The sequence below is a fragment of the Synchiropus splendidus genome, chromosome 1 (genome assembly GCF_027744825.2).
Source record: "Synchiropus splendidus isolate RoL2022-P1 chromosome 1, RoL_Sspl_1.0, whole genome shotgun sequence".
In the NCBI taxonomy this organism is placed as follows: Eukaryota; Metazoa; Chordata; class Actinopteri; order Syngnathiformes; family Callionymidae; genus Synchiropus; species Synchiropus splendidus.
Window position 1 is genome coordinate 6,177,233 of NC_071334.1, and position 26,497 is coordinate 6,203,729.

General features: G+C 46.2%; 2 protein-coding genes across 2 annotated transcripts; both read right to left on the reverse strand.

The window, feature by feature from the left end:
- Positions 1–746: 746 nt before the first annotated feature.
- fgf4 (fibroblast growth factor 4) lies at positions 747–7,874 on the reverse strand. The gene is made up of 3 exons (XM_053853449.1): positions 7,493–7,874; positions 6,100–6,203; positions 747–2,326 (listed from the first exon to the last, which is right to left on the reverse strand). Exons 1-3 carry the CDS (start codon positions 7,872–7,874, stop codon positions 2,150–2,152), a joined length of 663 nt encoding a protein of 220 aa, XP_053709424.1. The 3' UTR covers positions 747–2,149.
- An 8,257-nt stretch (positions 7,875–16,131) lies between these two features.
- fgf3 (fibroblast growth factor 3) lies at positions 16,132–18,757 on the reverse strand. The gene is made up of 3 exons (XM_053850358.1): positions 18,514–18,757; positions 17,656–17,759; positions 16,132–17,559 (listed from the first exon to the last, which is right to left on the reverse strand). The coding sequence occupies exons 1-3, from the start codon at positions 18,755–18,757 to the stop codon at positions 17,206–17,208; spliced, it is 702 nt and encodes a 233-aa protein (XP_053706333.1). The 3' UTR covers positions 16,132–17,205.
- Positions 18,758–26,497: the final 7,740 nt, after the last annotated feature.

Consider the following 26,497-nt stretch of genomic DNA (forward strand, 5'->3'; position numbering starts at 1 on the left):
TAGTGTATCTGCGACGCTCACGCAAATACTCCGCCCCCCCACCACGCCTCCGCTGCTGTGACTGAGTATATCTTTGTGGTTGTTTGCTGTTATGTGCTTAAACGCTACGCTGAACCATGAGGTGTGAGGAGTAAAGGAGGACGATGGAGGTACTTGTATATGACAAATGAGACATTATGTTTAAACTCTTAGACTGCTACACATGTCACTGAAATGACATTTCATTGATACCATGTCGCTAGCATTTTCACACCTTATGAGACAGAGTTCGTATTCAATTTTCGTCCTTGGCTTTTACACTGACTACAACTTGGCTAACGTTTCTGAACAGACACTTGGTTAATAGAAGGAAACCGACTCTCATCAGAGGAACTGCTAATATCATTATAGAGAGTTTCGATATGAAAACACATTTTGAATATAATATTAAACCAATGGCGTTGCAGGATAGGGCCCCTTTAAAATCCACCAGCAATAAATGAAGTTTGGTTTAAATGAGTCTTACATTCATGTCTACAAAAGCAACCATTGTTAGATCCGATCAAAGGTTTCCAAACTCTCTTTTCCCTGAAAAGTTCCGCTCCTGCTTCAACAGAACAAGTCACTCGAGTCGCTACTGTATTAAAGACCCATTTCTGCTCAATGTTACGTGCGGATCTGGATATGGACGGATCCATCTGTCCCTGCTCTGCCCTCACTTCTTCTGTATTTCTGCATGGACCAAACGCAGCAGTACCACTGGAAACCATGGGGGGCAGTGTTGCTGTTACGACCCGACACGTAGCTCTAATGAGACACGAAGAAGACATAACAACGGTGGAAATTCTCCGTTCTCCAGTGGCGATATATTTAACGGCCTCACTGACCACCACCTCCTACAACTGAACAGCAATACCGACGTCAAGAACACATGGAAGCATGTGATCAGTGACGGTAACACTGTTTTAAAAGGATGGGTACAATTCCATATGTAAAGGGAGCATGAATGGGCCTTAAAACTCTCCATGCGACCAAGTCAGCAATGCGTCTGTGCTTCCCAGCTGGTCGGCCCCGAGTGTGACTAGCAGATCAGAGTTTGTCTTCCCGTTACGACCAGAGAGCTACATCAACAGTAGCATCGCGAGAGTGTCCGGTGCTCTCATTGTTTTCCCGTCTTGGTTTGTGCTCAGGACACAGTGGATGCAAAATTTGGGTGAGTGTCATGAGATCCCTTGCTCACACTACACACTGACCGAGCAGTTGAAGATCAGAAGCCACTATTATGACCAGCAAGCTGGAGAAAGTCAAAGGAATCTTGCGGCTATTGCTAAGTGATGTGATGACATCTAGTCTGTCCCAACAGTCACTGTGTCTCACTTGTGACAGCAGACTGGAGGACGAGGAACAAGCATGTTTTGGAAGATGGATCAATGAAATCGGCCATGAAAGTTTTCGAGTAGCAACAGTTCTTGTTCCAACCCTCTGCTCTGCTGCACAACTCACGCTCCACTTATTATTACTTCAGTTGAACTTTGAGTCAGAGAGCGAGCAGACAATCGGAACCGACCCAAGAATAGACTGGTACAGTCAAGGCTGCAGTTTCTCTGTTACAGCCGAGGACTTTGACCTTGCTGTTAAACTCCAAAATTACCCACTTATACTATAATGTCACAGAGGATGTCACTGCGCCGCCGCCGCGCTCTGATAGATGTGACTGAGATTGACGGCAGGAAAGTTCAGAGTTCACCCCCCGGGAAGAGCTATAAACAGACCAGAGGAGGTTGTTCGTCAACCGTCACCCCCAAATCTCCCTCTCTCTCTCTCGCTCTCTTAACAGTAAACTGATCCTGCTTCTATGAGTCTGAGTCTAGCGGCAGCGTGGGGCACCAGCCTTTACACCCAAAACACAGACTTAAAGGTGTCGTTTGGCTTCAAGTTCTGGTGAGCGTGGGGTTCTGTCGTCGGTGCGTGACGTCATTCTGAAGCAGCAAATAAATTAGAAAACATTTTCCGCCTCTTAAAAAAAAAACAAAAAAATGACATGAATAAATAAAAAGAGGAATATGTCAGATAAAGTCAAATATGACGCACTTGCAAAGAGCTGAGAGTGAAAGTGCATTTTGGCTTGTTGTCCCCCATCTCCTTCCTCTCACGTCTATTTATGAGGCCTCTAGATTCTTGGCAAGAAATGTGTCACCGTCATGGCGGGCGAGACTCGGTTTCCTCGTTTTGTCTTTCCGCTCTTGCTCAGGCCGATGTACATCCTCGGGTAGACGGCCGACTCGTAGGCGTTGTAGTTGTTGGCCAGGAGCTTTTCTCTGAACTTGCACTCCTGGTTGTAGTGCAACTGCAGAGGGAGAGAAGAAAGAGGGATCATTTCAGGATGCCGATTGTTCGCTGGAGTTAAAAACAAAGATGAGGGGACTTTCATTTCCAAAAGGGGAACTCAGAGTGCTTATTGTTCTATTTGATGTCTATCAAAGGCGTCTATTGTATGGGCCGTTTTCAGGAGAAATAAAACGTGAACTGATGAATGGTGTGACAGGGGAAGGCCTCGGGACACCAGGCTCCGATTGTGCTGGCATCCTTTGTCATGGAGGAAACATGAATTCTGAGAATGGGGACACGGCGGTGACGTCGGAAAAACTCCTCTCATTCACAATTGAATTTAAAAATGACAATTCCAGCTTTCCCTCCCAATCAACCAATTGAGAATCCATTGTGACACAGTCCAACAAATTGCTTTTTGTCTCCAGAGGAGAAACAAAAACAGTGGCGTGGACGGTCCAAGACTGGTGGTCTGGTCATCTGGACTTGAACCAGTGACCTCATGGGCCACAGCGGGCGGGATGTCAAATACATACCACAAATACTCTGAAACTGAAAAATGAAATGTTCTATTTTTGTCACCTGCCATGTGAGGCGTAGGGCTAAACCCACTGAACGTGAATTTCATTCTGACGCTTTGGTGTTTTTCACAATAATAATAATAACAATAATGATAACTACACCACCATATTCATCCATTCAGACGCTCCATGAGAGTGAGCACAGTCCTGTTCAGCAGCGACAACCTGGTAATGGTTTCTTGAGAGATTAGGTTCGAGCCTGAATGTGGACGGGACTAGAATAAACTTGTAAACTTGACAGGGAAATACGCCACTCTCTCCTCTGATTATCACGAAAACACCAGCTGGTGGACAGGAATCTCCTCGAATCTCGGAGCCGTCACCATCATCATCATCACGCGTCTTTCAGCAGATCTCTGGGCTAAACTGGCGAGGACTAAAGCACAGAGTCGCAGGAAGCTGACGACAAATCTCAACATCTGCAGATCATGGTCGTGGCAAGTTCCAAAACACACCTGTCATCACCCAGTCCCATCATAGTCCAGCTACTGGCTACACGCTAGCTTAGTCCAGCTACTGGGCAACATGCTAGCTTAGTCCAGCTACTGGCTACATGCTAGCTTAGTCCAGCTACTGGGCTACATGCTAGCTTAGTCCAGCTACTGGGCTACATGCTAGCTTAGTCCTGCTACTGGCTACATGCTAGCTTAGTCCAGCTACTGGCTACATGCTAGCTTAGTCCAGCTACTGGCTACATGCTAGCTTAGTCCAGCTACTGGCTACATGCTACCTTAGTACAGCTACTGACTACATGCTAGCTTAGTCCAGCTACTGGCTACATGCTAGCTTAGTCCAGCTACTGGCTACATGCTAGCTTAGTCCAGCTACTGGGCTACAAGCTAGCTTAGTCCAGCTACTGGCTACATGCTAGCTTAGTCCAGCTACTGGCTACATGCTAGCTTAGTCCAGCTACTGGCTACATGCTAGCTTAGTCCAGCTACTGGCTACACGCTAGCTTAGTCCAGCTACTGGGCAACATGCTAGCTTAGTCCAGCTACTGGCTACATGCTAGCTTAGTCCAGCTACTGGGCTACATGCTAGCTTAGTCCAGCTACTGGGCTACATGCTAGCTTAGTCCTGCTACTGGCTACATGCTAGCTTAGTCCAGCTACTGGCTACATGCTAGCTTAGTCCAGCTACTGGCTACATGCTAGCTTAGTCCAGCTACTGGCTACATGCTACCTTAGTACAGCTACTGACTACATGCTAGCTTAGTCCAGCTACTGGCTACATGCTAGCTTAGTCCAGCTACTGGCTACATGCTAGCTTAGTCCAGCTACTGGGCTACAAGCTAGCTTAGTCCAGCTACTGGCTACATGCTAGCTTAGTCCAGCTACTGGCTACACGCTAGCTTAGTCCAGCTACTGGGCAACATGCTAGCTTAGTCCAGCTACTGGCTACATGCTACCTTAGTACAGCTACTGACTACATGCTAGCTTAGTCCAGCTACTGGGCAACATGCTAGCTTAGTCCAGCTACTGGCTACATGCTAGCTTAGTCCAGCTACTGGGCTACAAGCTAGCTTAGTCCAGCTACTGGCTACATGCTAGCTTAGTCCAGCTACTGGCTACACGGTAGCTTAGTCCGGCTACTGGGCAACATGCTAGCTTAGTCCAGCTACTGGCTACATGCTACCTTAGTACAGCTACTGACTACATGCTATCTTAGTACAGCTACTGACTACATGCTAGCTTAGTCCAGCTACTGGGCAACATGCTAGCTTAGTCCAGCTACTGGCTACATGCTAGCTTAGTCCAGCTACTGGGCTACATGCTAGCTTAGTCCAGCTACTGGCTACATGCTAGCTCAGTCCAGCTACTGGGCTACAAGCTAGCTTAGTCCAGCTACTGGCGACATGCTTGCTTTGTCCAGCTACTAACCCCATTATCCAGGTGGTGTATCTGACTAAGAGAAATTCCAATTCCTCTCCAGTTTTCTGAGCCGCTCATGTAACTGTGCTCATGTCATGAATCAATTGATGAATCAAATGTCATCGCAACTTCTGCCATTGGATACTTGGATAACTGTCACTCCAAACCCTTCCTGTTCTAACATCACGCAAGATGGGAAGCTTTTTACTGGGACTCTCTTTTGCTTAGTTCATGTTTGAACCTTGGGATCCCGTGGGAATTGTCTGGTTCAGTTTGGGCCTGCTGGTGACTCAACCCCAGGATGCATGTGATGGGTGATTTTGGAACTTTGACTCTTGTTCACCAATACTTTTTCTATGTTCCAGCTCACCTATTGTGTGTTTATTTTTACTCCTGTTCTGGTTCTGACATCGGAGTCTTGTCACCAACAGGAGTTTAGATCTGTAACATCAAGATGGCCGCAAAATCATGACACCAAATCAGTGTTTCTGGAGTGGAAAAAAATGCGTTTGCAAAAGGCAAATAAGTTATTGGCTGTGACTCGGAAGTCACATGATTTTCTACTTTTATCTCAAAAATTGATTTTGATAGAAAAATTGTGAATGTTATCTGATTTTATTATACAGCACAAACTGTGTTTTTGTTATTTATGTTATTTATTTATGTATTTTTGGTTGAAGGTCCTCTTAACCCGTGAGTCTCAACTAGTGGGGTTGCAGAGGCAAAAAAAAAATCTGCGAGGAGCTTTTGAATCTCCTGAAACAGTGGCCTCATTTTCAGCTCTAAAAACAAAACAACTTCAATGGACCCAACATCATTTTAAAACAGAGAGCGCCGCCTACTGAGCTCTGAAAATCAGGTCACTGTTTCATGAAGCCTCACCAGCGCGTCACCACTATTCAAACTCAGTTAAACTAAAACAACAGAGCAGAGCGCGCAGTGAAGCAAGTGACTGTTTTGCATAGACAAACAGGTTGAATTTACATACGCTGACTTGCTCATTTACCTGAGACTTGGGTTGGGTTCGAGTCATCAAGTGTTATATTTGAGGTTTAAAAGAGATTCACATGAGTTATTCCATTTTCTTTCTGGATTGGGGTCACGGCTTGTCACTAGGGGGCGCCTGCTTTAACCCTATTCACAGGTGAGCATTGAACTATGGGCTGCTCATGAGGCCCAAACGGGTGAGGCCCCTCCCAGTGGGATTAAAGAAGAAGACAACGGCTGGATGAAGATGCCTCAGCTTCATTGTTTGACACCATTTGACCTCATTCTTGTGACGGAGCAGAGTAAGAAGAACTTTTAATCCACTTCAGTCATTTCCACGTTGATCTACTCACAGAGCCGTAGAGCTTCCCTCGCCAGTTCATGGCAACAAAGAGTCCACTGCGGACCCCAAGCAGGGTGACCACCCCTCTCTCCACCGGGGAAATCTGCAGGAGACCTGAACACAGAAGGTGGTGGCAAGATGGTCAGGCAATGTAGACCTGTGATGCTAGAGACCACGACAGTCTGCAGAGATCCAGGGAGACGTGTCCCCTGGATTGTGTTGCCGGACTGAAAATAGTTCAACAGCAAGGTTCCTGAAAAGCCTCTTCAGTCTCTTTCCGCATCCCTGGAATACCCGGCGCCCCTCCAACCCCGCAGGAGTATTAGCCCTGTCATGTTCGGTAAATAAATGTTTATTATTCCCTCTGTCTGAAAATGCCCACAGTGGTTAATCTGTCCTCACAGATGCAGCGGGTCCTATCTTTAGATCACATCTCTGGTTACACACACACACAGAAACACACTCGGAGAAACACACACAGAAACGTGTCCGTCGTGGAGGATGTGCTCCTTATGTTGAAGCAGCTGTGGAAATCACCTTTGGTTGCTCTGTTCAGAGACTCCATATCTTCGAAATATCAGGCTCAAAATTCATAAAATTGAGCCTGACGTTTCACTTTAGTCAGTACAACATGAAGTCACATGAAGTAAAGCTATTTTATTTACATTTAAAATGTTTATTTTAATATTTGAAAATATATTGGATGTAGTTTTAAATAACCATTATTAGAGGGGATTTTATTGATTTAACTTTAGTCAGTTGATCTGATGTCATTCAGGTGCAAAATAAGATCAGAACTATTAATAATTTATTTTTTTAAATAAATAATGTTGACTATTCTTTCAGTTATTTTTACACACATCTATAACTGTATTTCTCAGATTTTTGTTTATTGGCTATTCATGAAGTTTTCTTTTGCCAACGTTAGCGTCTATTTTATTTACTATAAGACACGTAATTCTTTAGTCGTTTGTTCAGAAAATATCCTCCCCAAATAATGTTTGAGATAATTTCTAATCATTTAAAATAATTCATTTAGAATAATTTACTTACTGGAATGAATACGTCTTTGTTTTCATTGGTTTTCGTGTTCTTGTTGAGCGAAAATGTAATTTACGTTCTGTTACCTAGTAGTTATCATTTAGTTATCTATTTTTGTTTAAGTTCCGTCTCTGTTTTATTCGTAAATTTTTACGGCTTCAACCAGTTTATTTTTTGTGTATAAACGTTAGTGTTTTGACCGGAAAAGGGAGCAGATATAAATTTTATATTACATCTACCATTCCATTAAAATGTGTTTAAATAAATGTATTTTTTTTTAAAGGAAGAAACGAAAACATTTGCGTCTTTTTATGTGTGGCTTGCCGGTTCTAGTCTGAGGTGACGGAGAAGTCGGGACTCACTGTAACGGTTCTCGCTGTGGACCCCGGTGATCCGACCGTCGGGCGACACCTGGATGTGGAAGCCGATCCCCACGTTACAGTAAAGTCTCCGCAGCCGTTTAATGCCCAGAAGGTAGTCACCGTCCCGGCTGACCTCCTCCATCTTCTCCCCCGGGACCCGAGCCAGGGAGCGCGAGAACAGGTCCTCCCAGCGCTCCGCCGTGGCGTTCATGCAGGGGGCGCACCCCACCAACCCGGTCACCAGGCCCAGGACCAGCAGGGTCCTGAGGGCCGACATGGCGGGCGAGGGTCGGCGGGCAGCCTCCCGGGGGATTCCTCTCCAGCGGGGCGTCAGTAAGCAGCGGCAGCAGCAGCGGCAGCGGCGCGGTGCTCCGGACCTCATGCCCGCAGACGCGACACGGATCTGCGTGAAAGCGGAGCAGCCAGGCCTCTATATTTATACCTGCTCCCACATTACATCACTGCTTGCACTTAGAAGGGCTCCGGGCTGGAGACTCCTGCGCCTTCATTCATGCAGAATAATGCCCTTGTTATCAGACAGAAAAGTCATCAAAGTTTTTTTTTCTTCTTTTTTTTTCCTCCATCGTCGGTGATGTATGGGAGGATGTAAACGAGGAAACACCAAGCAGGAGACACTTCTATAAATGGACAATAACAGGAAAAAACACGAGTCCGATTCCAGCGCTTGGAAAAAAAAAAGCAGCGAGTCAAAACTGTTGGACGGAAATCAAGTGTTTATTCAACAACAGACAGACTAAATAGAGAGAGAGAGGGGGGGGGGGAGAGACCTCAGCACAGGTGCAGGTCTGATTGCTTAAATATACCTGTCAAACTCAAGGCCCCAGGGCCAATCGCAGCACGTCGAATCATTTTACAAGGACACGTTAAGTGCCAAATATGCAGACGGCAACCAATTCAGAAGGCTGGAAGTCAGCAATTCGAGGGAAACGTGGGAGTGATGAGGCAGAGTTTGGTGCAAGAGTTTTGGTATCAGTCGGGTCGGTATGACTCCTTCTTTCCCCAGCCAGGACTTGGACTGTGTTAGGAATGTGGCCCCGTTCGTGAATGACATTGGCCCTGCTGATACATGAGGTGAACAAAAGGTCAAAGCCGGGTCCGAGTCTGACTGCACAGCTAACAATATTGAAGGAGGCTTTCCATTTATGGGCTGATGCCAGTATTGGTGGGAATCATGGTATTAAAAAATGCAACGTTCACTGCCAGGTAACAAATATGCCTGCTGTAATACTGTATAAATGATTGAGTGCCACCTGTTTCTGGCTGCTGAAGCACCCCAACATCGCCCCCTCTCTGCTCACACACACCACAGTGGTGCAGCCATGTTGAAAATAAACCCTGTTTTGTTCACATTTTCACTTTTGCAAAATTCAAAAAGGCAAAATAAAAAATTTTTTTTGTTTCAGAAGTTATTCTAGTGTGTATTCTAGAGTGCGCACCCTCTCCTAAAATGCTCACGCCCAACCACAGATTATTTTTTATTGCACCCATTATTACGGCGATACATTTATTATCAGTTCATTTCTTGTTGATATCGCTTGAGGTTACTTAACCAGCAGGTGGCAGTAAAGTCTCAGAGCTCCTCCAACACACAAAGTCGAAGCACTGAAGAAGAGTTTGCGCACCGATTGTAACTGTCCTGCCGATCATTTTAGAGAACCATGACATGGCTGATACTACTAGTATCGCAGTACTAGGGCGCCTTAAAGGAGGGAAAGAAAAGAAACTGTTATGAGATTAATCTTGCAGTAAACCGTCTTAATACGAGATTAATCGAAGCCTGAAGTGTCTCTGAGGCCCCGTCAGCCTCCGACTGTGTTGCCCTGCTGCTCCACCAGCGATAAGAAAACCTCGAGAGTCACTGAATTATTGTTGATGCAGATGAACTGACCTACTTCCTAGTACTAGCACCCAAAAAATGGATCACCTATCATTCAGATTACAGCATGGAATGCCAACATTCTCAGCATTTGGAAATGAATGAATTATCTGGAGGTTACAAACCTCCAGTTATGTTTATTATTACAAGTAATAGCAAGGAAAAAACCCAATACATATTTTGACTGAACTCAAACATTAAAAAATCTGGCAGGTTTGTCATTAAATATGTAACAGACAGTTGTGAGTCACCTATTGACTTCTGCTTGTTTTTGGACGGAGGGAGGAAACCGGAGGCTTTAGTTCACCCCAATATGTATTACATAAAAACCATGCACTGAATTTCGGGGGAAAATCCTGCCTTCCTACTTATGTCTTTCTGACTTCCGTATGCATTTCTCGAAGTGTTCACTGCTGGCGTCTGGAGTCAATCTGACCGTCTTCCAGCAGGAGGAGAGTGAAGCGCCAGGAAAGACGTAAATGAAGTCAAGAGTCGGGATGATGTGGCCTGTAATCCCCAAGTCAGAGATGGAGACCAGTGACTCCATGGCAGCGCTTTGATTCCCCAGCCCAGATGTCCTCAGGCTCAGTATAGTAGTCCGGCGAGGGACCACTGGCTGACCAGCCCCTTCATCCTATTATGGCATGTTATCCCAGCCCTTACATGGACTCCTTGCACAGTGCGCCCCATTATCTCCGTCCGAGGGTCTCCTCCATCCCTCTGATCTCCAGGGTGGCTCGCTCCTGCCCTTTATTGAGCACGCATGAAATGTTTTCTCACGTTCACGTTCAGCTGATCCTCAATGTGCGACCACGTCGGGCCTTTGTCAGGGGCCGAATGGCTCAGTGCGTGCAACCAGATCTAAGAGACAGGCCAGTGTTGTGGAAGGCCCAAAGATGGCTGATGGAGCGGCAAACGTCACGGAGCCGCTCAACTGAGACACCCTGAAAAAAGTGGCAGACAAAGACATTCATTCCCCCCGAACCTCCGAAAAGCGCTGGCTGCCACTCACACAGCGAAGCTGCTGAAACCAGATCTGCTGGACAACTTGTGGTGGACCTTAAAAACATTATGACCATCACCAAACCACTGGTTGAGTCGATAAAAGGGCTTGAAACTTCACTTTGAACTGTCTTGTTAGTTCATCCCACTCACTCACTCACTCACTCGCTCACTCACTCGCTCACTCACTCACTCGCTCACTCACTCACTCGCTCACTCGCTCACTCACTCACTCCCTCCCTCACTCACTCACTCACTCACTCGCTCGCTCACTCATTCACTAGCTTGCTCACTCACTCGCTCACTCACTCGCTCACTCACTCACTCGCTCACTCACTCGCTCACTCACTCACTCGCTCACTTGCTCAATCTCTCACTCACTCACTTGCTCAATCTCTCACTCACTCACTCACTCACTCACTCATTCACTCGCTAGCTCACTCACTCATTCACTCGCTCGCTCACTCACTCACTCGCTCACTCACTCACTCACTTGCTCAATCTCTCACTCATTCACTCGCTCGCTCACTCACTCACTCGCTCACTCATTCACTAGCTTGCTCACTCACTCACTCACTCACTCACTCACTCACTCACTCACTCACTCACTCACTCACTCACTCGCTCACTCACTCACTCACTTGCTCAATCTCTCACTCACTCACTCACTCGCTCACTCATTCACTCGCTCGCTCACTCACTCACTTGCTCACTCATTCACTAGCTTGCTCACTCACTCACTCACTCACTCACTCACTCACTCATTCACTAGCTCGCTCACTCACTCACTCACTCTCTCGCTCACTCACTCACTCACTCACTCAGCTGCTCACTTCATCCCACCTTTGTGTTGCAGCCACCACTGCACTCTTTGCTTCCATGTAGTGGGTGAATTATGTTCAAGCTAAGAGGTTTTGGGTTTCACAGGGTGACAGCTGCACTTCAGAGCTTAAAATGTCTCAACATTTGACACACGCATTCACTCGCTCATATCTGCATCATTGCTAGATTCACACTGTAGCCAGTCCTTAACTAAACATAAGCTCAGATTTTAGAACTTAGCTCTCAGTTGACGCAGGGAACTTTGATACAGCTGAAAATGAGACACATTATGAGCAATACTATTGTCCTTGTGGTCATTATTCTTTCATCTGGACTGGCAGGAGTGTCTCAATCGTCTCATGGCGGTGTGATGGGATCCTTTACCTGTTGCCGAGTGGAAATCCGCCATCATGATCTGTAAATCCAAACAGAAGAGCCTGGATATATTTGCTCTCATTGTTGGCTCAGTGTTCTGGAGCTGGGCCAGTGAGACAGCTGTGCGTGAACTGCAGCCAGAACCTCCGACTTAAGTCCACGTCACACCGTTTTCCTCTCCTGCTCTACAGGCTGGAGAAGTTCATTTTACAAACCACTTACTCAAACTCCTGCTAGCGAAAACTGGAAAACACTCGGAGAGTGCAAACCTCTGCCGAGCAGCTTCAGTCCAACACAATCTGACAGCCCTTATATCGACGTCTGACAGTGTCTCATCAAGTTAAAGAATAAATCCATTCCTCATTTGTTCCCATTTTGTGTGTTTCCAGAACGTTTCCGTTCATAACTTTTGAAGTTATTTCAAATGAATAGACAGTCAAACCAACCAAAACATAACCTGCTTGGCGGAGGAATGTGGCATGGGATTCCAAGAGATTTATAAGACAACTGAATGTGCACACAGACAAGCAGAGAGCACTATAGTGGGTCGCCAGAATATTAGCCCCGCCCACGAAATTTAAGAAGCAAAACAGATCTCGTTCCTACATGAGCTGCAGCGGTCTATAAGCCTCGGGTGCAGTGATGCTGTCTGCAAAATGCATGAGGATCACTTCTAAACTAGTTTGGAAAACGGGCTCCAGCATGGAGACTGACTCAGGAAACAAACTGGCCAATTTTCTGAACTGGAATCATCAACTCCTCAACTCTTTTGTTGACATTAAAGCGCTCAAAATGTGTCCCAAGTTCCAACACCACAGTTGGTCTCAGCTGCTGCTTCTCATTTCCACTCCTCCAGGAGATCGGCTCTGTGGGCGGAGCTGCGGACACACTGGCAAAAACTTCAAGGTCAATATAACGCCTGTGATGTCATGGGTTCGATGTGACAAATCCATATATTAGCTGCGTCGCAGTATAAGACGCAGAGTTCAGACCACGTGAAAAAAGTAGCTGCTTATAGTCCAGAAATTACAGTAATTATTGAGGAAAAGTTTATTTTAAATAAGGATGTAATGGGCTGTGTGTCTTCTCTCTTCTGCATAAATCATGATCTTCTGACAGATTCCACCACGTCGCTATTGCGGAGGGGTTGGAGCTCTCACATAGCAAACAGACGACAAGTGTCAGGCAGAGCACTCGGCTGCCAGAAGATGATGCGGCCATGTCGGTGAACAGAGCCGAGGAATGAGGTATTGAGGGATTTTTTTGAGAGGATCGAGATGCCGGTGTTGAACATGGAGGTTTACAGCAGCTTGTATGAGTCTGGAGAGCAATGAAGGAGTGAAAGCGAGAGGATGTGCAGCAGGCTAGGTGGACAGGTGAAGAGAGTGTGAAGCCGGTGAATGAAGAGCCTGCGAAAGAGAGGAGGACAGGTGAGATGGTGGAGCAGTGGTCCAGGAGATGAACAAAGTGGAAGTGAGGGCAGAGATGAAGAGGATGAAGAGTCAGAAGACACCGTTCCAGACTGCGACCACAAGGAGACAAAGTCGGTCGTATCCACACAAGATCTGTGTGGGAGAGGGCTTTAGTGCACATGGATCCGTGTCTCTGTGTGGACAGTGGATCAGGATAGTTTTGAAAATGGTGACATCACTGCTCTGTCTGCCCCTGCTCTCTCCTCGGAAGTGGGTATAACAACAGTGGTGCACTCCGGATTCATGTACATCCTACAGCTGTTGACCTTATTGTTAACCGAGGATCTGGGGAAACGTCACCAGAGACCATAGAGGCAGACAGAGTTGGGGAGTGAGCTATTGTATGAGGAGGTGAGAGGAATCAAAGAGGAATGCGAGGGTAGTGCAGGACATGTAGGAGGTCAGTGGTGAGGTGTGCTGACGGAGGGCTTCAAGCTGAGTAGAGGAGTCCATCAGGGATCAACTCGGAGCCCATTATTATTTTGTTATTGTTGTGGACAGACGAGGTTAGGTAGGAGTCTGGACAGTGATGTTTGCTGATGATATAGAGATCTGTAGCGAGAGTAAACTGAGTTGGAGGAGAAGGTGGAAGGGTGGAGGTACAAGCTGGAGAGTCGAGGAATGAAGAGGAATGAAGCAAGGCAGAGTGCAGACGTATAAATGAAAATGACCGGAGAAGCAGTTGTGAAAAGGACTCGGGATCAGTCATCTGTTCAAACATCCAGGGAGGTGAAGAGGAGAGTGCAGGCTGGGTGATCTGAGACAGAAGAGGAGCAGCTCTGTAGGATGGCTATGGTGTATCGCTCAGAGGCATTGGCTCAAACAAAAGAGCAGAAGCAGGGATGGAAGTGTCAGAGTTGCTGAAACCAGTGTATGAGAGGGCGAAGTGGGGAAGGTGCACAGGTCCACAGCTGCTTCTTGTACTTTGTCTGATCATTTTAAAATAAACCACACGCATGTGATCACTCACTTGATCACCACTGATCTCTCTCACACATATTCAAGTGCAGCCATGTGATCAAACCACGCCTGGTTTGCAGATCTGACGGATTCTTGCCAGGTTTAGTTGGCAGCTCCTCTCTTCTCTGTCGTCCAGCAGCACCATCTCTTGGCTGCCTCCAGAGGGCGCTGTCTACAGACGAACTCCTCCCGCACTCTACACTCTGTCTGTTTATCACAGTTCGTTTAACCTATTATAATCCAAATTATTTTGTTAAAAACAGCTTTTTCAGGATGTCTATCTTGAGCGTTGTCACCAGAGGTAAATATAAATCCAAGGTTTCTGCCGCTCCAGGTATCTGAAGGGAAGTGAGAGGCGGTCACGTGACCGTGCGGCGCGGCAGCGACCACCCTGCTTTACAGGTGATGAAGAAATGACGGACTCTCGCTCAGGGTGAAAAACAAGCGCCTCTCAGTAACGATGCTGCCACACTATACTTCAGCATGTCGGAGATATTACGGCTCCAGTCTGTGTATAGAATTTAGGAGTTTTAAAAATCCTCTGTCTCCAGGATTATTGTGTCCATGAGATGAAGCAAGTTAAAGGGTCACAACTGAAGTTCACTTGTTCATGTTGATGCCAGAGATGTTTCTCTGATGTTTTGACAAAATAAACAACTTCATAAATGAATAAACCCGTCGCTGATTTGTGAATGTCGGTCGTGTAAAGGGGTTGTGAAGTTTAGACAGTGATGCCACTTTCATGAAGTCTGGGCCCCAGTTTGTCACCATGCAACACCTTAGATAAGGAGGTCATGACACGCAAGAGTCAGTTTGCTTGCCGCTTATTTTTCCCCAGTGTTTACAAGCAAATGTTGAGATACGCTTCACGATTTCTCACAACCCATGACTGATGATGGTCAGTCGCGTGGGGTCAAGGTCTTTCTGAAGACTGCTTCGATCTTAGAGGCAGGATCTTGCGTCAACAGTCTGAATCCAAGTGTGTGTTCCATGACTGTCCTGACAGGGGAATGGCATATTGAGCCGTGATTTCACTTCAGTTCAAGCCGCGGCTTCCAGATGAACTTCAAACAGATGACATCTTTTGTGTGTGTCCTCGGGGAGATATCATCTTCTGTGACTCATCTTGAGGTTAAAGTATTTTGGAGAAGTCCGGGCGTGTCACTCATTGAAGTGTCTGAAGGTCAAAATTGAATTCATGTGTGAATAGAAGAGCAATTGAGCTGCTGATCATGACTCTCATGGAGATGCTCCGCAGTGCGACACACCACGATCCGCTCTTGTCATTGAGCGTCGCCGAAGGTCCACCAGACCTCACTGGGATCTCCTGCATTCCTGCAGAGTAACTTAACACAAGCCGGAGCAGAGGTGTTACACTTTCTATGACACAGTTTCTGCTTTCAGGTGGACCTGCCTTGTTTATCCACTCTCTAGCTTTTGCTCTGGGTTTCAAAAAAGGGGGGAAAAAAAAGAAATCCAAAAAGTCTCAGGCGGCATCGCTTCCCAGGCCCCCCTTGGGAGGAGCTATTGTCCGAGTCAGGAAGCCTCCCCAGCCCGCAGGTATAAGGTGACAAGCCTTTATATGCTGCTACCTATAGATGAGAGCGAGCATCCAGAGGAAGGCTGCTGATGAATTTTACATTAAAGTGAGGAGCGACAGGTGGTCACTCTAGGAAATAAGCATCATGTTTGGAGGGCTGCGACCCCGCCTCCCAACTGCCATCATCCAGTCCAGGTCATTCAGTAAATCCCAGACGAATGGCACAGGTGATGGCGCCGTGTTTCAGATAAATATCAATAAATATCAAGCACCTTTTGCAGCCGGTGACCAACCACCACACCAGATGAGGAAAGAAAACTCACATGTCATTTGGGATTGATCTTTTTAGACTTTAGTGAGAGAACAAAACATCCCACTGTGTGTTTCAGGTGACAAAGCCTTCAAAGGGCAGCGCCAACACAACAGAGGCGCAACAAAAAGAGCAAAAACAGAGAAGTCATTGCCATCAAACGATCGTCCTCCGCGTTACCTTTCCATTTTCTACCGTCTCAGATACAAAAATAGACTTCCACCACTCTGTTTTTGGCATTCAGAATGATTACTGTCAGGCTTCAGGTAGAACAGATGAAAAGGGAAGGAGCTCGAATGTTTGCGAAATAAAGAAACAGCTTTGGTTTTCACGTCCAGTGTATACTTCTGTATCTACACACAAAAATTTGGCTGCAAACTGGACATTAAAACTGAAAAGTAGTCTTCGGTCAGTGTGTGGTGAGTGAGAGCTACGGACAATAATTTACAACACAGGCAGTAAATAAATATTTATATCATTAGTAAAATATACAACGTTCAGTTTTCAGACAGTAGCTAAAGAAATACACTCGCTCGGTGTGTGTTCTTGTGATCGGACTGGTAAAAAGTGCTTTGTTTGCTCTTCAATATCCACCAGCACTTTGGTTAAAGTCATGTTCTGCCTCTACACTGAACAAGTATTTTGGCTGTGTGACGGCACCAGACTCGGTCAGGAGGCTGGTTGGAAAGTGTGCGACAGTTGTTTAAAAGCTTTTCCACTTTTGTGTTTCGTTTACGTGTGATAAAACGGTTTGGTAGTTTAACATTGACGTGTTTTTGTCCAGTCAACTCTGAGAGGAAACCCATTTTTCTTGACCAGCGATTGAACAAAAACATCAATAAATAGAAATAATTTATGATAAAAGTTCAGGTGGAGCATCGTGGAACCTGTTAACACATCAAACTCAGTTTTCGGGGACAGTTTTTAAACAAACAAAAGTCAAATTTTCAGTTCGGCGACTGTCCCTCCCTTGACCTTCCACCTCGATCACCTTGTTCCTGGTGCTCTTTGAATAAGTATCGAATTTGACTTTGAACGTGGCCACCTCACATGACTCGGCAGGTCCAAGGCAGCCAGTTCGACACAGGAAATGATACCAGTGAACTACTCTAAGGCAACGTCAAATCACACCTTTGTTCAAAGCCGGGTCTGAAGCACTTATTTATCCTCCAGTTCACTCACTGTGTCCATGTAAACGTAGCCAGTGCAAGGGATTATTTGCGGGAAATGTCGCAGTTGAGTGAGGAGGAGCCGCGGCGCCATATTTCCAAGTGGTCCAACTCAAATGTGGGCTCTCAGGAGTCTCTTTTCAAAGAAGCCCACGTCCGTCCAGCATCATGAGGCGTCCCTCTGCGGACAGTCCCTGGCACGATGTCTCCGTCTCCTCCGTTTGCCGTGGTGATGGTGGGCCTGACTGTCCCTCAACCTCCGCACTGTCTCGTGGTCCTTGTTCCCCAGCACTCTGGGCAGGAACAGCGAGGCCTTGTCGGTGCTGCGGGTTTTGAAGCCTCTCCTCGGCCGACCCTTGCCGTTGATGGAGACGTACCACTGGCGCTTGGCGCTGGCTCGCCGCTTGCCGGAGCCGCCCGCCGGCAGCGGCTGCTCGGTGGAGTGATGGCGCGAGGCGTACGTGTTGTAGCCCAGCTCGTGGATCCGCTCCACAAACTCGCAGTCTCGGTTGAACACCTCCTGCAGATGGGATGAGACATTAGTGGCTCGTTCACGGCAGATTAACACCCTCACAGTGGGAGAGGGAAGGTGACAGACTCGGGTTTGCGTACTCACCGAGGCATACAGCCGGCCTTTATCATTCATGGCCAGGTATCTGCCCGAAACCAGGCCTTTGATGGCCACAACACCTACGTCCACAGCAGTGATCTCCATGATGCCTGCAGCAGAGGAGCAGGAAAAGTCAGTCTTAACACTCATCATGAAGACGCTTTTACCAGGTAGAGCAAGTGTTACATTTCAGGCAAATTAAAGGTGAAACTGAGAAGTTCAACCGTTCCCATATGTTTAAACAAAGTTTATTTGCCGTGGTTAATCCAAAAATTAATCAGTAATAAAATTACATTTATGAGGGTCTTTTTTTTTGTGGGTCAGAGTAACGTTTAAACTCGACCCCGAAAATAAACACCGAGCTTTTGAAAGAACTCGCGTAAAGAAAGGTCGCGTAAAGAGATTTTTCTTCTTAATCTGCGCCTCACAGTGGGAAGGTCTGGTGCCTCAGCAGCTCCCGCTGACAACAAGTCACAGCCATGTGTATTAAAAGTTGCTCTCGTCTCCATCAGTCTGTGACTGAATGCGAATCAACCGCGCGCATTTCCTCCGGCAGTCGCTCCATTAAAGATGTTTATTGGAGGTTTTAATCGGCGCTTGATTGGTCAATGACCCGCCGGGCGCTGGTGAAAGCGCCTTAATGGTCGCAGATGAGATAAGTACATCCGTCAGGACAGCGCTTTTGTCCCGCCGGGATGTGAATACTCAGGCTGTTAGCAGAGATTAACCTGCGTGTCACACACGCTGACAGCTTCATATCGCGGATCGCCTGCATCAAAAGCGCGTAGATTTGTTTAAAAAAAACGACAAAAAAAGAGCGCAGGAGCGCGAATCGCCAGAACTTTTCAAGCAGAAAACACTCACTGAACTGGTTGTTCTCCTCCAGCGATCCATCTATTCTCCCGTTGGCGTGGATCTGTAAGTGATATTTGGTGGCGCAGTAGAGCTTCCTCCGTCTCGGGGCTCCTCCGAGATGTTCGTAGACTCCCCCGCGGCCCCCGGCGTCCCTGCGCTGCCGGGGGTCGCAGGGCTGACCCGGGGCGCAGCGGGCCCTGCCTCGCGCTGGGTCCAGCAGGCTCAGCAACACCAGCACAGGAATCACCAGCATCGTGGCATGGCCGTGGAGAGGCGCGTCAGCGGGAAAAACTCAGTGCTCCGCTGCTGGGGTCCCATGTACGAGTCAGCGTGGCCCCGGGACTGCAGAGCGGGAGTCCTCTCCTCCTCTTCCTCCTCCCTCTCCTCCTCCTCCTCCAGGTGCGGGACGTCCCAAGTGAGAGCCGCAGCTCAGACTGCGGGCTCATATAAAAGCGGCTTGGGCCCACAATAGGCTGAACTCCGACCAATTGATACAAAGGAGAGAGGGAGGCTGAAGGTATCAGCCATGTGTGAAGGGAGAGAGACAAGCACTGAGCAGATACAGTTACAGGGCTGCTCTTAACTCTCCTGCACTCTCCTCCCACTGGCCCCAAACAGCCAGTAGACGGGCCAAACTGTACAGGTGGGCTGAGCCGCCCGAACCGCAGGTGAATTACCAATAATCAGCCTTCAAACGGACGACAATATTAGGGCCTGGAGTCACAGGGCTTTGACTCCATGTGGCTTTACACCCTGCACGTTTCTCTGAGAAGCAGCTCATGTAACCGTGTGACCATGATTTTGTCTCAAGATTCATTTTATTCCGAGTCAAAGTCACCGTGGACTCAGTCGTGATGACTTTATTGGAGATAGTTTGATATCTCATGTCTTTCAATGATTTCTCATATTGACTGGGAGCTAAAGCAAGGCATTTCAGTCTCATGAAATTCTATTTTTGGAGGTACTGTTTACTTTTTTTGAGACAAGGAATATTTAAGAACGAATCATTTTCATCATCGATTAACCTTAAAACTCGTTTTTAAAATCTCCATATTGTGTAATTACCACTGAAGTTATTATTACACTGTAAAACCTTAATAGAAAGCCGTTCAACTTGAAAAACACACTCGATGCTTTTCTGCCTTTGTCTCATATACTCGTACATTTCTTGATATATAGATTATTTCTTCCTAATAGACATTTGACAAAGGATTTCAACCTTTTAATTTGATAATTACATTTTAATATAGTCATTTTATTTCAATACATTCTACCTCAAAGCTAATGTCATTACCCTTTTGCAACCTAACTGAGCTTATCCTTTTAAAGTGTTTGTTCTAACAATAATAATAAAAGTTTGTGTTTTTTTTTCTAGTTAAATACTTTAAGCTACAACATTCAGAGAATGTGCTTTATATTTAATTTTTTTTGTCTGTAGTAAACATAATGCAAACATTTTACTTTGTATCAGGATTTTACCACCGTATATAATCATGAAATAAAAACCTATTCCATATCCTCTTCCATATTCACATATGATATTCAGCTGATTTAAAAGGTCCCTAGGTGGTTCAGTCCAGAGACTAAATAAGCGTTTCAGCTCAGTATTATGGTTTGTTTGAATAAAATATTGTATAAAGGTGAAGATTGCTGGCCCACTGCTGCCAATACATCTCTTGTGGCCGTCCAACTGCATTTCATGAATTATGAAATATGAACCAGAAATACAAGCTGCTTGTGCCGTTGAGAACCCGACTGCTACAGCAACGTTTAGGTGTCTGAATGACACCTACACCAAACATTATTGGGACGTGACAAGCTCCCAAATTCAAGACATTTCTTTACCCATTTACATGGGGAGTTTTCCCCTCAGTTTTCAGGTCAGTGTCACCATGACAACAGCGCTGAGCACCCAAGAGACACTGGCATGCTCTGAAATGTGGGAGCACCTGGAGGTTCAGGCCACATTGGAACATGTTTATATGGATAAAACAATGTTGCAGGGAAACCTATTGAAGCGCCCTGGAGACCAGTAAAAGGCATTTTGTCCTTGTGTTGTGTACTTCACATGAGAAATGGCCGCCGTCACTTTGCCAAACCCGATAGCGTTATTTTGCTAATTTCATCGGTAGCTACCGAGTGGAGCAGAGCACCAGTTGCTTTCTATCTGAATCCCTGAGCTTCCCAGAGGGATCTCAGCGCGTTCCCCTCGACTGGGCCGGTCACCACCCCAGTCACCGCGGAGGAACTCCGTGAGATGAATGGAGCTGCAGTCGTCCCGCAGGGTTCCCTCGCTCCCCGCAGAAGACGGTCCCAGACTTTTCCCATCCTGGAGGCTGGGCTCTGGCGAGGCAGCAGCCGGTGGGCGGAAGAGCAGCAGGCTAAATGACTACTAGCTAAATTGCTTCCATCTTGCTGGCATTATGGTTTGCATTCTGGTAATTAGCACCATCATCTACAAATCTCTGTGCCCTTTGGCGCTGCTCCACTGCCGCTCGGAGGGGCCTCTGCCAAGAATCCCCCAGAGAGCGGACGCTTAATTTGTCTTCCCCTCCCATACATCACCCGGCGAGCTGCTTCTGTCACTTCCCTCAGCCAGATGATCAGAAAAGGCCACTCCTAATTGCAAACGTGTTCCGGCGGACGCTCGGCAGGTCGACCGCGCCACTGGAGCGGGGCAGAACCTGCATGAATGCAAGGTTGTTCTTGTGGCTGCTTCTAATTGAGACGCTCTTGATGTGGTTAGGTGTTGGGCGAGGGTGGAAGCTAAGATGTGGTGCGCTGTTTTTCTCAGAAACTATTTTAATTATGCTGCCTCCTCGCCGCCCACCAAGTGTCCTGGCTGCGAGCAGGGCGAGGTGAAGACGTGCGCGACAGATGCAAACACACCGAGGAGCCTAGTTTGAGAGGGAAACTTAACAAGTTACATGGATTTCTATAATGTGTATTGGACTGATGTTAAGACTCTGAATTACTGTGGGTTCATTCAGACTTTTGCACAAGGACTATGAGATTTAACGTTACGTACAGATCCGGATACGGACGGATCCTTCTGTCCGTGCTCTGCCTTCATTTCCTCTGTATTTCTGCACGTTTCCACAAAGCTTACAGAGACGGCCCAAACAGAGCAGCACCACAGGAAACCATGGGGGGCAGTGTTGCTGTTACTACGCGATATGTAGCTCTACTGAGACACAAAGAAGACATGACAATGGCAGAAATTCTCCGTCCTCCAGTGGCGATATATTTAACAGCCTCGCCATCCACCACCTCCTACAACGCTGCCTCTGTTTCCTCTTTAGTGCAGGAGCTACATGATCAATGCACTTCCAGAGTCACCATGCTGGTTTTGGAGTTTGTTGTTGTCATAAACGTTTGACTCTGGGCTGCTCCCCCTGGTGGTTATATTGGTGAACAGCAATACCAACGTAAACCAGGCATGGAAACGTGATCAGTAACGGTAACGTTGTTTGAAACAGACGGGCACAAATCCATATGTAAAGGAAGCATAAATGGGCCTTTAGTCGAAAGCCAAGACAGGGTTCCCGCTGTGGCCTCAACATGGGATAGTTTTCCGATTGTTTTCCGGTGGATCAGTCAGAAAATAAGGGAAAATGAAACGTTTGCTTGCTTTTACTTTGAATTGTGCCAATGGCGTCTTCTTTGTTCTAGAATAAGCAGATTTTAAACAGCGATTCTAAGCCTACTGCCCCCAGCTGGCCAGGCTGGGTACTTAAAAGTGGGACGAAGCCCAGAGAGCAGATATCTGTAGCATGACAGCGCCCAGAGAAAATCACCTCTGGTCTGTGGTGTAGCCCCTGATGCAGGACTGGCCCTCACTCTGTAACGTCAACATGACAACAATCTGTCCAAAAGAAAGCATCATTGAGTTTTGGGGACAAAATATTTGAGGTGAAGTCCTGTGTGTTGCACCTGTGTTTTCTTTCCGTGGATGTTTGTGTCATATGAATAAAATGTCCCTCCCCTACCTTTGGACTGTCCTCCCACCCCATACCACAGTGTATGTATATTGTAACATTATTGATACCTTAAACCTCAGTCTAAATTCTAACCTGGACGTCAGAATGACTCTTTACAGTCACATTTTAACGTCCAAGTATTAACATGGGTCATCATGAACATCATGAACGGACTCATGGTAGACGGGGACAGAAGTCCTGCTTCTGTTAAATCTACGTGAAACAAATGTAGGGAGACATATTTCCCATACAATAATGATAATGTATCGGAAGCAATAAATTGCACAGGTCAAATGCGTTGGAGGAGCTTGAAATGTTTATTGATTCAATGATGCTGGATTAAAAAAACTAGAATATCCAATAAAACATACAATTTCGAAATCTAGACTATTTTAAGTAAAAAAAAAAAATTTAATAAGCAAAAAAACTTCATCACCTTTGCACGATATATAACCATGTACACATGTGCTTACCAGTAAACGTCAGTTGGTAAAACATGCGCAATTTCCAGTTCCAGCACCGGAATTGAATATATCGCCACTGGAGGATGGAGATTTTCCACCATTGTTATATCTTCTTCGTGTCTCATTAGAGCTACGTATTGGTTAGTAACAGCAACACTGCCCCCCGTGGTTTCCGGTGGTACTGCTCCGTTTTGTCCGTATCCGTGAGCTTTGTGGAAACAGGCAGAAATATGGAAGAAATGAAGGCAGAGCATGTCCAGATTCATGTGTAACGTTGGGCATAAATGGGCCTTAAGAGGAACAAGGAGTTGCCCACCTCACTTGGGAGTGGAGGTCTGAAGGCCCAAACCCTGTCATGAAGCCCAGGTACCAATGATATTGCCTCAGTGGATTTATGGAACAACCCAAACCAACTATTTTGAGTTTGGCTTCTATTACTCAGATCTGAGGGTTGAAATCCTGACATTATTTTTGGCTTCTCTCGGTTCGTTCTCGGGCGCTTTGATTGCCACTGCCACTTGATGTTCCGCCTTCAACCTTCGGAGCTGGCTTGGCCGAGCAATTGGAAGAATGTCTGCTCACTCGGTCCTGACAATGCGAAGTTGACTAATTGGTCCTTCATTGTGGTCAAGGAGCCAATCCAGTTTCAGTGCACACTTGCATTTCTGAGCCCCTCCTCATTTGTCCGGACCACCACATGTGCCGCTCATTCGGGGCACATTCACACCTGCGCTGGGAGAAAACCCACGCAGGGCAGAAAAATCTCCATCATTTCCCCAAATCTTTCCCAACGTCCCTCCAGCCCTGCGCTAGTCACATGGGTCCAAAGCAGCCATGTGAAGAGAGCTGACACAAAACCCCAAAGCATACATTTTAACTTTCCCTTCTGCTCTCCCACTGGCCTGAATGGCAGGAAGAATTTCAGTGCTCTTTTTTTAATTGACCTCCCCAAAATTCTTCCCCCACGACAGCCTTGAAAAACCCTCTTAGCACAAAGGGCTTCCTTTTGTGCAAAAATACAAAGGTTATTAGCCAGGTCCTTTTCTGAGCCCTTCTTTTAGTGAAGGAAAAAGGAGGTACCAGTAATCCAGAGCAAATCAAAATGACCTTTGAACCCTTTCTGCTGTACTTTTTCTCATGGGCAGATTTCTTTGGTGAGGCAGTGATCAGAGGGCTGGACCCGGTTGCTGCCTCTCGTCTCCTGACAAATCGCTGCTGAGCCTCTTTTGTGTGTCAGTCTTTGATCTCACCTGCTTGTCAGATGCTCAGAAAGACTCTTGTACAGTTCCAGCGCACAGCAAACAAATTGGCAACTATTTTATTCCGACCCGGCTCCTTCCCTCTCACTCTCTCGCTCTCACCCTTCTGGCGAGACCCGTTTCACTTCATAGGAAAGTCACTGTTTGTTTGGCTGCCACGACCGACTGAAAAGCAAAACAGGGGCCGTCTCTGACAACAAGTCCTGCTAGAAGGTCGGCGTGATACTACTACTACCTATACTGCACTGAGCAGCTTCGCCGAGGTTCCTGAAGGGCCTCTCCATTCCATAGCTTTGAAGAGCAATGGTCACCCTGAACCCAAACAGACTGTGAAACCCTGTTTGTGGCACCGAGAAGAGTCTAATAACTTGCAACAGGGTGAAAGTGTAAAAGCATTCAATATACGTTGTTTTTGTTCCCTATTGTTCTTTTGCCAACTGGCATCTCCAAATGATGAAGATCAAAAACTATCAATAAAGTGAAATTCTGAAGTACCAGTGATGGGCTGATGAAGCCTCATGAAACAGTGTGGTGATGCTGTTGGCATAAACGCTATGTGAAAAAGACTGAGCGCCACACAAGGTCCTTTCTTCCTGTGGCAATAAAAACCTACAAATCATCTCTGAAAAAATTACAATGAAGGATTCTTCTTGAACAGCATTTTCTTGCACATTGTTCACATGGTTTCTAAGCTCTTTAGTATAGCTTTCTACACATTATAATATTATTTCTTTTTAATTTATTGTGATATGTTGCGTACAGAGCATGTCACGAACACAATTTCCCTTGGGTTTAATAAAGTTTTTCTGATTCTGATTCTGATGTGGGGTTTATGGAGAGTGCCACCTGGTGGCCACTGAATATGAAGACACTGTTTCATGAGGTCTCTTCAGTTTTTTTTAATTTAATTTAATTTTTTTTTTTATGATGGTAACTGGGTGATGTGACATCATCACCACCAACTGGAAGAGGTGAGCTGTCTTTTTTATTTCCTGAAGCACCCCTGCACATTTAGCCCATTGACACTTGCCACATCAACAACAACTCACCAGCAAAGTGCGGACCATTTTCCAGAAAGCAAGCAAAACATCATTCCTTCTTCAACTTCCTTCTTCGGATAGTTCTTTGTGATCATGCATGTGATCAACTGTATTTTGTATTTTGGTACACTTGAGGTGGAACAGCGATGATGACGCGTCTGAGATGCAAAGGTCATGGATGGTTGTGTGTTGGAAGGGTTGATGAAGCTTCATGAAGCAGCGTCCTGATTTGCAATGACCTTTAGACGGCACACAACCCTTGTCTTTCAACAACTATTCTAACATCACCACACATTGTTTCCATGCTGAGAGCGCCACCTATGAAGCCCTGAAAATGGGAACACGCTTTTATTCCTCTTGAGGGAGAAAAAACAGTTTCGCTCTTAAGGCATGGTGAGCGATCCACCTGAGACAGATATTTTAGTTACATTGTTGTTGTTGTTGATTTTTTTCGTTGCAAGTGTGGGGTTGAGGAGTGTAAAACATTTACAAATTTTAGACATGAATTTACAAACTATTGGAACAACTTTTCATATCAAACAAGTTTATGAACTTTCTGAGATGGTGTTTTTTCCAGGTTTGTGTTTTCAGAGTTTGTAAATTTGTTTTAACATCTTGCATTTAGTGGACTCCCAATGGCGACCTCCCCGCGATTGGCACAAGTGAAACATTCCAGCAAACACTTTGGAAACATGTCAGTAACCTGGTCCGCCTTTATAAATGCGTTTCATACTTATTTGCTCTGTTCTGGCACATCACATGACATGACTCGATCACACAAAACTACAAGTCAAATTTACCATAGCATTCAGAGCATCTACATATTCAAAAGTATCAACTTTGAGTCGGAACTACGTGTAACACCTCATTAAATGGCGGTGTCATTAAAACAGTGTGCTGTAGTAGTACCAGTATCCAGGTAGAAATTTGGTAGTACCTTATTCGGGCATTGGCCAATCGACCGAGCTGGCAGCAGATCAGCTTCCACAGCATGACGCCTGGTGAGTACAAGTATAAGACTGACCCAAGATAAGTCTCGAACTCTCAGTTGGGTCGTCTGAAGAGACGTTTTTGAATGGCACCAAGTATTGAAGCGTCACTTAAACCAACAGCCAGAATCTGGATGCAAATGGGTCATCAAACATTTTAAAATTCAGGTGGCACTCAGGGACCTCAGACAGGGAAGCTGAATCTATCCTAATGTCAGACACTGAGAAGAGGAAGGCCGTGAGTCTTATATCGTGTAGCAC

Bases quoted from the DNA above. Each gene is read 5' to 3' on its own strand.
- fgf3 (XM_053850358.1), bottom strand. From the start codon at position 18,757: ATGCTGGTGATTCCTGTGCTGGTGTTGCTGAGCCTGCTGGACCCAGCG. The intron at 17,760-18,513 runs GTGAGTGTTTTC...CCTCTGCTGCAG, and splicing joins GGAGGAGAACAACCAGTTCA to GCATCATGGAGATCACTGCT. The intron at 17,560-17,655 runs GTGAGTACGCAA...TCCCATCTGCAG, and splicing joins AAGGCCGGCTGTATGCCTCG to GAGGTGTTCAACCGAGACTG.
- fgf4 (XM_053853449.1), bottom strand. From the start codon at position 7,874: ATGAGGTCCGGAGCACCGCGCCGCTGCCGCTGCTGCTGCCGCTGCTTA. The intron at 6,204-7,492 runs GTGAGTCCCGAC...TTCTGTGTTCAG, and splicing joins CCACAGCGAGAACCGTTACA to GTCTCCTGCAGATTTCCCCG. The intron at 2,327-6,099 runs GTGAGTAGATCA...CTCCCTCTGCAG, and splicing joins GAGGGAAGCTCTACGGCTCT to TTGCACTACAACCAGGAGTG.